The sequence below is a fragment of the Odocoileus virginianus genome, chromosome 7 (genome assembly GCF_023699985.2).
Source record: "Odocoileus virginianus isolate 20LAN1187 ecotype Illinois chromosome 7, Ovbor_1.2, whole genome shotgun sequence".
NCBI lineage: Eukaryota > Metazoa > Chordata > Mammalia > Artiodactyla > Cervidae > Odocoileus > Odocoileus virginianus.
The window spans coordinates 81,299,317-81,309,319 of NC_069680.1; the positions used below are offsets into that span (position 1 = coordinate 81,299,317).

General features: G+C 36.4%; 1 protein-coding gene and 1 long non-coding RNA gene across 11 annotated transcripts in view; one reads left to right on the forward strand and one right to left on the reverse strand.

The window, feature by feature from the left end:
- The window catches only part of ARID4B (AT-rich interaction domain 4B), a 136,130-nt gene extending 129,183 nt beyond the window's left edge, over positions 1 to 6,947 (forward strand). For 9 of the 10 annotated variants that reach the window (XM_020890544.2, XM_020890545.2, XM_070471064.1 and 6 more), the window contains 3 exons: positions 800 to 1,015; positions 2,092 to 2,238; positions 5,195 to 6,947. In XM_020890544.2, the coding sequence (XP_020746203.1) occupies positions 800 to 1,015; positions 2,092 to 2,238; positions 5,195 to 5,322 (491 nt within the window). In that variant the 3' untranslated portion in view covers positions 5,323 to 6,947. Of the gene's footprint in view, positions 1 to 799; positions 1,016 to 2,091; positions 2,239 to 5,194 lie in introns of those variants that run through there. The other variant, XR_011488823.1, reaches the window with a different exon arrangement.
- LOC139036088 (uncharacterized) lies at positions 2,096 to 5,197 on the reverse strand. The gene is made up of 2 exons (XR_011488824.1): positions 5,033 to 5,197; positions 2,096 to 2,356 (listed from the first exon to the last, which is right to left on the reverse strand). It is a non-coding gene; the product is annotated as an uncharacterized lncRNA (long non-coding RNA).
- Positions 6,948 to 10,003: the final 3,056 nt, after the last annotated feature.

Consider the following 10,003-nt stretch of genomic DNA (forward strand, 5'->3'; position numbering starts at 1 on the left):
CATGTACAGGGGAGCCTGGTAGGCTACAGTCCATAAAGTCACAGAGAGTTGGATACGACTGAGCGCGTGTGCGCGCACGCACACACACTCACTCTCACACTCACACACACACACTCACATGCACACACACACACTCGCACACACTTTGTTGAGGTTTTAATCAACAAAGGCAGATGTAACATTATTGCATAGACTTCTGAATTCTTCATAATTACTGAATATATTTATCAGGGTAAAACCTATGATTTATTTTAGTCAACAGGTTATGATACAGGAGTTTCTCAAGAAATCATTGTATATATTAAAATTTAGAATTTATTTTCAAAGAATTCTTTATTGAATGTAATGATTGTGCATCATTGATTTGGCCAGAGAAGTAGGAAAGTGTTGCATGTACACAATTTAAAATATGAAATTAAGAAGTTTTCATATGATTCATTTTAAAAATGCTGTATTCTACTGTCTATCTCTCTATATATTTTAATATAGTAGAGTTAAAAGCTGTTTAAATAGTTGTCACATTTTTGGCAATCTACCAAATATAATGAAAGATTGAGTATTTTTTAAAAATACATTATTGGCGATTCAGGTAAGAAGAGTTTTTGTTTTCCTTAACTGATGTGCTGCTGTGTTTATACTTGATGATTTTCCAAGTTTTTAGGCAGGGTCTGTAAAGCAAGTTGTTTACTGTAGTAGTGAACTGAAATGGTTAATTTTTAAATTGTCCACTTCAATTTGTAACAGATTATGATTACTTTCTGTTTACTAATGCTTACAAAAAATTTTTTTTTTTTTTCAGCAAATAGTAGTGATAGTGAAGAACTTTCTGCTGGTGAAAGTGTAACTAAGGCTCAGCCCATCAAATCAGTTTCCACTGGGATGAAGGCTCATGGTACCAAATCTCCTGCTAGGACGCAGTCTCCAGGAAAATGCGGGAAGAATGGTGATAAAGATCCTGACCTCAAGGAACCCAGTAATCGATTACCCAAAGTTTACAAATGGAGTTTTCAGATGTGTAAGTGGCATATGCTAAGTCAGAGGTGAAGCAATAGAAACTTCTTCCCAGTAATTTTTCTTCACCTTGTTGGTTATCCATTTTAAATATAGCAGTGTGTACATGTCCCCCAAATTCCCTAACTATCCCTTCCCACCATCCTTCTCCCACCAGCAACCATAAGATTGTTCTCTGTCAGTTTTTTTCTGTTTTATAAGTTCATTTGTCATCATTTTTTAGATTCCACATATAAATGATGTCATATGATATTTCCACATATAAATGATGTCTGGCTTACTTTACTCAGTATGTTAAGGCATTTGAGGCACATATCAACACTGACTAGATATTTCTGATATAATGTCAGAAATTTACTGTAAAAAATCTAGTGTTGCTCCTGGGAAGTGGATTGTTTAGGGTTTACATGAGACAGAATTTACAATGAATTGCTAATTATTGAAGCTGATTAGTATATGTGACTCTGTTATACTACTCTTTGTAAAACCTTTGTATACCTGAAAAATAGCCATTACAAGTTTTTTTTTTTTTTTTCCTTTTTAAAAAGAGACTACTTCAGAGTTTCTCATGCAAGGAAATACTCTTAGGAGACTGAAAATTGCTTCAGAGCATTTGAAAATTTTTCTAACAATTTCAGAGTTATGCATATTAAAAAATCAAAAAAAGAAGATGAGAAAACATTTTGTTCAGAGTTGTAACATTCAAAAATATATGCAGTTTAAACATTTTGGTGTCTTTCCAATCTTATTTCTAAGTATAATTTTTAATGATGTACTATGGTGATGCTGTACACATATGTGGATTTTTTGGGGGGTGGGGCGCAAATGTGGAAATTTTAACATCCATGTTTATTTAGGTCATAAGGTCTTTAATTCTACACATTCACTCAAAAATTACCTTGCATGTATTAGTGCTGGGCAGTCTTTTAGGTTGGGGAGAAAACAACTTAGGCAAACAATATTTATAAGCCTTTTTCTAAAGTTTCTCTGTCCTGACCTCATTCTGTGACCACACTATATATTCTCATATATTAAAATTTTGTTCACAAATGCATACTAATGAAAGTTTTAAATTCACAGCGGACCTGGAAAATATGACAAGTGCTGAACGAATCACAATTCTTCAAGAAAAACTACAGGAAATCAGAAAACATTATCTATCATTAAAATCTGAAGTAGCTTCCATAGATCGGAGGAGAAAGCGTTTAAAGAAGAAAGAAAGAGAAAGTAAGTGTTTTTACCTTACTTTACCTAAACACAAAGGAGTTTTGACTCGACGGTTGGGCTCACGTGAACTGTGTCTGTGACTCTTCAGGCAGTAACCGCTCAGGCTTATTTTCTTCATCTATAAAATGGAAAAACTTTATCTAAAATAATTATCTCAAACCATAATATTCATTTTCATGGAGCTTACCATCTGCTTCCCCCCAAAAGACTAGTAATATGTCAGACAGTACAAAGCACTGTGAACAGAGTGGAGCAGTGGTAAGGCAGTGATCAGGTGGGTCGTGTTAGATTAGGAGTGGCTGTAACATTTTCATTGAACCCGAAGAACCAGAGGGCGTGAGAGAGGTTAAAATCTGAGGGACGGGGGTTGTTTTAGTCTGACAGGGCTGCTGAAACAAAGTGCAGGCCTACTTCCAAGATGTCGGTTCGTTTCCGCACTGTTACAGAAGAGCAAATGTCACAACGACGTGTGCCATAGGAATTTCTTTGGTTTTCTAGTGCATATGAAAGTTATATTTACACTGTACTGTAGTCTGTTAAGCGTGCGATAGCATCATGTCCCAAAGAATAATAAACATACCTCAGTTGAAAATACTTAATTGCTAAAAATGCTAGCTATCATCTGAACCTTCGTTGTGATCATTATGCTGGTGGAGGGTTTGCCTCGATATTGATGGGTTGAGATTGCTGAAGGTTAGTGTGTCTGTGGCAACTTCTTAACATAAGACTACATTGTAGTACTCTGAAGTTTATGCTACCAATTGACTTTTCCTTTCATGAACGACTTCTCTGCAATGTTGTTTGATGGCATATTACTCAAAATAGAACTTCTTTCAGAATTGAAGTTAGTTTTCTCAAACCCTGCTGCTGTTCCATCAACTTAAGTTTTTGTTTTATTCTAAGTCCTTTGTTATTATTTTAGTAATCAAAAAGTTCACTGTCTTTTATAATAATGGGCATGGTTCATGACATCCCAAAGCAATTGTGATAGTAACATCAAAACTCACTGCTCCCACCACCATAACAAATATAATAACAATGAGAAAGTTTGAAATATTGTGAGAATTATCAAAATGCGACACATACACAAAGTGAGCAATACTGTTGGAAACAATGGTGCCGATAGACTTGCTGGATGCAAGAGTGCTGAAAACCTTCAATTTGTAAACAACAGTGTCTTTGAAGCACAGTGAAGCAAAGCACAATAAACTGAAGTAGATGGGCCACAGGCCCAGTTATCTTGGGAAATGGTTTGACTGTGTCTTTGGACAACTAGCTACCTCCAATTCTAAGAATGGGTCCCAAAGGAAGAATATGTGACCACAAAGAAGTTTGTTATGGTAGTATTTATAGGAGCAGATAGAAATTATTAAATTGTATTCTCCAATAATATATTTAAATAAACACTTAAATTTTTATTTATAATGCTCTTAAGTATTCATTCATTGTTGGTAAGAGCAAAAAGGAATTAAAGTAGTTGCGGTTCATAAATATAATGGAAAACTATTCAGCTTTGAAAAGAAAAAGGTAAATCTGTATGTGTACTGATAAGGAACATCTCAGATTGCTAAGTGTAAAAACCTAGTTAGAAAGAGACACAAATGTATAGAACAGACTCTGTGGGAGAAGGCGAGGGTGGGATGTTTCAAGAGAACAGCATCGAAACATGTATATTATCTAGGGTGAAACAGATCACCAGCCCAGGTTGGATGCATGAGACAAGTGCTCGGACCTGGTGCACTGGGAAGACCCAGAGGGATCGGGCAGAGAGGGAGGTGGGAGGGGGGATCGGGATGGGGAATACATGTAAAACCATGGCTGATTCTTGTCAATGTATGACAAAAACCACTACAATATTGTAAAGTAATTAGCCTCCAACTAATAAAACCTAGTTAGACTCTGTACTATGATTCCACTTGCAATTTTAAAAACAAAGTTACTAGTGTTTTCATTTTAAATATGCATGTCATGTGTCTAGATTCTACTGATAAAATTCCTCTAGAACTGGGGTTGCAAACATTTTCTATAGAGACAAATAATAAATATTTTGGGCTTTGTGGACCTTGTAGTCTCTTTAGAACTACTGGACCCTATCATTGTATGTATGAAATCTGCTATAAGCTAGATCTAAACAAATAGGCATAGTTGTGTTCCAGTCAGATTTTCTTAACAACAAAAAAATAGGCAGTAATTTACCAGTCCCTCTTGTGGCATTTTAAAGATGGTGACGCAGTTGGTAACAGTGGGGGTGACAGTGGGGAGGGGAATTTGGAAGACTAGGAGGGTCCTGAATCAGAGGAAGATTCACATTTCCCTCTTATCTCCCATCTTTGAGTGATTTTTTTTTTAACCTTGTGCATATAAAGTTTTCAAACGCTGATTTATAACACTGAGAGAATTTCTTTGAGGAAAAAATTATGTGTCATTTGCTTTGTAAACCAAGTGGAGTAAAAGGCAGTAGTTATGCTGTGATGTGTAGTAGTAGTAATTTTTCCCAAGTTCAAAAAGCAATTAGCCTTCCATCCTCATCACGATTTAATTTCATAAGGAGCTCCAGAAGCAGAAAGATACAGGAATTGGAAGGGGGAAAAGATTTGGGGATAGATTACAGATTTTCCTATTGAATTCCAAGGTCTTTTTGACATTTGTTTCATTATTACTGAAAGTCTACCTTTATTTTATTTCCACATCTCCGTGGATTGAGCCCACAGTTCACTTTCCTTTAAACAGTGCAGGAACGTTCCCTGGTCCCTTCTTTGTTGTTACTTCCTGTAGTTTGGCAGTGTCTCCTTACCTGAGATGCACTAGATTTTCCTTTGTGTACATTATGGTACCATAAAAATGGACTGCTCTTGTAAGTAAGTGGTTCTGGAGACTGCAGCAGAACCCGAGTTGAGAGGGCTAGTGTGTCACTTCCTTCTGCGGCCATTAAGCTCTTGGTTTCCCTCTCGCTCAGGTGCTGCTACATCCTCGTCGTCGTCGTCCCCTTCATCCAGCTCCATAACGGCTGCCGTCATGTTAACGCTGGCTGAGCCGTCAATGTCCAGCGCATCCCAGAACGGAATGTCAGTTGAGTGCAGGTGACAGCAGGACTTGCTGGGGCACTTCGCACTTACGGCTGTTGAGGGCCACGTCTTTTTATACTGCACAGTGGCACAAAAATCAGACAAGCACTATTTTATATTTAAAAATCGCTTCTTGACAAGCTGACTTGGCACTTAAGTGCACTTTTTTTATGAAGAAAAAGTACAATGGACTGCTTTTCCTCAAGCAATAATTGTTTCCAACTTGTCCGGGAATTGTGTGTCTGGTAACTTGAAGGCCTTCCACTGTGGCAGATGGAGGCTTTTCACTGCCTGTAGAGACAATACAGTAAGCGCAGTCATTGGGTGGCCAGAACATGTTAAGAAAACTTACTGTATATGTATTCCCTTGTATTTTGTTAAAGCTGGAACATTTGATATTTTTCCATTTATTTATGAAAAAATATGAACCTATTTTCATTTGTACAAGCTAATTGTTTTTTAAAGCAAGTCACCTTAGGGTGGCTTTAATTGTATAAGTCAAGCACATGTAATAAATTCAAAACCTGCAGTTAACAGGATGTTAGACATCAGTCCTGATAACCAAATATTAAAGATTCTCTTTAAAAAAGACTGAACATGTTTACAGGTTTGAATTAGGCTAAAAGGTCTTGCAGTGGCTTTTCATGCCCCTTCAAATTGGAATGGAACTACTGTACTTTGCCATTTTTCTATAAATCAGTATTTTTTTTTAATTTTGATATAATACATTGTGTGAAAAAAGAAAATGGCTAATAAACTGTATTAAATCTTAAACAATGTATAAAGATTGTACTTAGCCAGTTCAAAGTGTATATTTATTCATAATGAATTATAACAGTTATATTTTTGTGTTTTCTTGTAAATGTTTCTTTTTCCTTAAATACAGATAATTCATTTGTATTGCTTATTTTATTATGAGCTACAACAAGAGAACTTCAGGAACAAGTAAACTTTATTAGTATGGTTCAAGGCTGTTGCTACGAACTGTCTCAAAAGGATGGTTGTTATTTTAAGTATAAATAGCTAATTGGGGTGGTAGGCCTATAAAAAATAAATGCCTTGTATAAAATCCAAAATGAACGCAAAATTGTTTTCACTTGTATTGACTTTATGTTGTATGATTCCAATCTCTGTTCTGTTTGGCACTTGTATTTAATTCTACACCTTTGTAAGACATTTGTATATTGCGGATGTGTTCATTCAAGCTATTTAATATCTGGCACTGTTCATACACAGTACTTTACTGTACAGACTGTTTTACTGTTTTAATTGTAGTTCTGTGTACTTCTTTTGGATGGAGCTGGCATGTTTTGTTTGTTTTCTGGCAATACGACATGTGAGAATTTCGAAGCGTTGTAGATGCTAACGTGTCAGAATCCTTTACATTCAACTTTTCTAAGAAAAGCATTTTCAGTCTTGTAGTGTGTGCTTACAGTAACTAATTTTGTTGAAAATGGTTTCAAGTTATTCAAATTTGTACAGGACTGTAAAGATTTGTTGACAGCAAAACCTTGAAGAAAAGCTTATAGAATAAAAGCTATAAAGTATATATTAGGATCTGCAAACAATGAAGAATTATGTAATATATTGTACAAATGTAAGCAAAGGCTCTGAAATAAAATGCCATAGTTTGTGAATCCTTGATTTTGTTTCTAAAAGGTTAAGTAATTTTAGTTCATTTCTGTATGATGACTGACTGAAACATACTTTTCCAGCATATATGATCAGAAAGGATTTTTTTTATTTTTAAAGAGAATATTCTGCCTGCAGGAATTGAAAGTCCATTAACCAGATTTATGTACAGGAGTTCTTAGGCATTCTTATATCTTTGCATACACTTTTCAGCTTGAGTCTGAACATGAATACTTATGACTTGGAGGTTTGTTTAAAGAAGAAAATCAAAAAAGCTTTTTCTTATAACACTTGAAACCATTACTAGCAGCTTTGTTTTTCCCTTGTCTTTTAATGTAAGTAGACCTTTGTGACTCCCTTAAGCGTTTAGTGTACTCTACCCCATTAATACACCCTGGAGTCATCTGGGCATTGTTAAACCAATAGTCAATACTCAGGGTCCACCCTCAAAAAGTCATACTTAATTGGTCTGGGATGATACCTGGATATTGATTTTTTTTTTTTTTAAGGTGGTGGCCAGTGACTTTAATATGCATCTAGGTTGAGAACCACTGTATTACTCCAAACCTTTAAAATCAGTAATTAGGGTTTTTTTGCCCCATTTAATGACCTTTCCACTAAGAGAAAATCCTTTCTTTAAAACAAAAAGAAACTTTTTTTAAGGCCCCCAAAGCCCAAACATTTATTTTTGACTCACTTTTGTGATGACCCTTTTCACAGAAGTTAGTTTAACATTTAAGGGATGAGTTTTTAAATCTATAGAACAATGCTTCTCAAAAATGAGATTCTAGAATACTAGTCCCTGGTATTCCTGGAATTTCCCTGCAAATGCTCTGGGAATTTGTTATCAAATATATTTTGGAAATGCTTATATATAGCACATTCCCTTCTTAGAGCTTCAGTGTGTGTGCTTAACCACTCAGTCATGTCCACCTCTTTTAGACCCCATGGACCCTAGTCCTCCAGGCTCCTCTGTCCATGGGATTCTCCACGCAAGAAAGCCCAAGTGTGTTGCCATTTCCTCCTCCAGGGCGTCTTCCCAACCCAAGGATGGAACCCAGGTCTCTTGGGTATCCTGCATTAGCAGGTAGAGTCTTTACTTTTGTGCCACCTGGGAAGCCCTTAGAGCTATAATATTAGCATATTTTAAACTTTAGGAAAGTTTTTTCCTTAACCTACTGTTTTTAGTTTTACCTGATCATGAAACCCTGTTTTTCAAGGAACTCCCAATATCATCTACTTGGTGTGTTAGAGAAAGAGTGCTCTAAAGGACAATGATGATCAGCTTTGGAATTGATGTTTTGTTATCAGTGGGGTTTTCTACCCTCTTGCTTGCCTATTTCTTCCCAGCTTCTCCAGAGAGTTTGAGAATTTCATGGCATTTCTGGAATTTGACTTTTTTTTCCACTGATCACCTAAACTACATTTTACCAAACTAGTTTACAATCTCAGATAAAGTTAAGATGCTACATTTTTTACAGAGTTCTCCAAAACCTTTTTTTCCTACTGAAATAACCTGAGGGTGAGATCTTGTTAATTTTAATAACCTGGGGAGATTAGGGACAGTGGAGTAGATTTCATGAAACCCCTATCATTTTTTTAAAAGTTTAAGAAACTATTCAAAGGTATTGGTGATCTCTAAATGGTTAAAAGAAAAACAGTTCTTAATAGCAGTGTGGATCATTTTTTAACTATCTCCAACCAATGTCTCTTTCATACTTAACCATTTTCCTTCTGAAGTGTGGGCTGCCTTTCATTCTTCGTTGAAATTCAAAATTCTCCACCTTTTGTGGAGAATTCAAAATTCTCCACCTTTTGTCTAAACTTAAGCTACTATTTAGGGAATTTTGTCTAACATCGTATGATGGGTTTTGTATGTATAAGAGGTAAATTTCCCAGAGGAATAGTTTCATGATTTAATTGTGGAAGTAATATATACTTGTTGTTACTGTTTAGTCCCTAAGTCATGTCCGACTCTGAGACTTCATGGACTGTAGCCAGCCATGGGATTTCCCAGACAAGGATACTGGATCAGTTTGCCATTTCTTTCTCGGGGATTGAACTTGTGTCTCCAGCTTGGCAGGTGGATTCTTTACCATTGGCCACCGGGTAGCCTATATATATATATGATCATAAAATTAAGCACTAAATTATATGGTTGAGGAAAACGTGCATAAGAGCTTTAATGAGGGCAGTGTATGAGCATACAAGAAATGCGATGACTGGTGTGATAGTGACAGAGGAGATGCAAATCTTAATTTAGCATTTAACAGATTCAGCTGGAAGTGGAATGCATAGGCTAGTGTGGAGAGGTAGTGTCAGGAAGGCCAGATTCAATGAGGTCACGGTGCTTCAGATAGGAAGTGATTCTTGGAATGTTAGAGTGAGGAAGGAATCTGATTGGAAGACATTCTGAAAGAAAATTAAATATCTTCATTGGACAGCATAGAATAGATGGAGATGCTTGAGTTGCAGATATGGACAGTTTTTCTCTGAGATACTACAAGGTCACAACTATGGGGAGTCAAACTGAGGGACTCAAAGCAAAACCAGGGCCAAGCAAATAAATAATGGTTTTCCATCATGTTATCTGATGTGGACTATAAAAGAGGTCACATACATTCCCAGTGACTTGTTAAGCAGCTCTCCAAAAGTAGCAAGTCTGTCCCCAAAGATTCAAGGTCGCTTGCTTTCACCACCCAAACTACTAAGTCAATGATTTACCTAATGATAATCTAATATTTATCTTTTATTCAAAGTCTGTTTGCCACATATTCACTAGGTATGGTGAGTGGGGATACAGAATACAGGGTGAATAAGACACCAATTTGTATCTAGAGACACTATTTCATCTCTACTGAAAATAGCAGGGAATTTTCCCAAATGAGCCTTGAAGGATGGGTACAATTTTGCTGGTGGCAATGAGGGGTAAAGAGGAGGGCAATAGTGGAGGAAGGCATAACAAAAATAAGGAATGATAGAAGCTTGTGGAATAACGAGGTGGTGGGAAAAAGCAGGCTTTGGAGGCTTGGACCTAGGAGATGGGGGCTTCCCAGATGGCGCTAGTG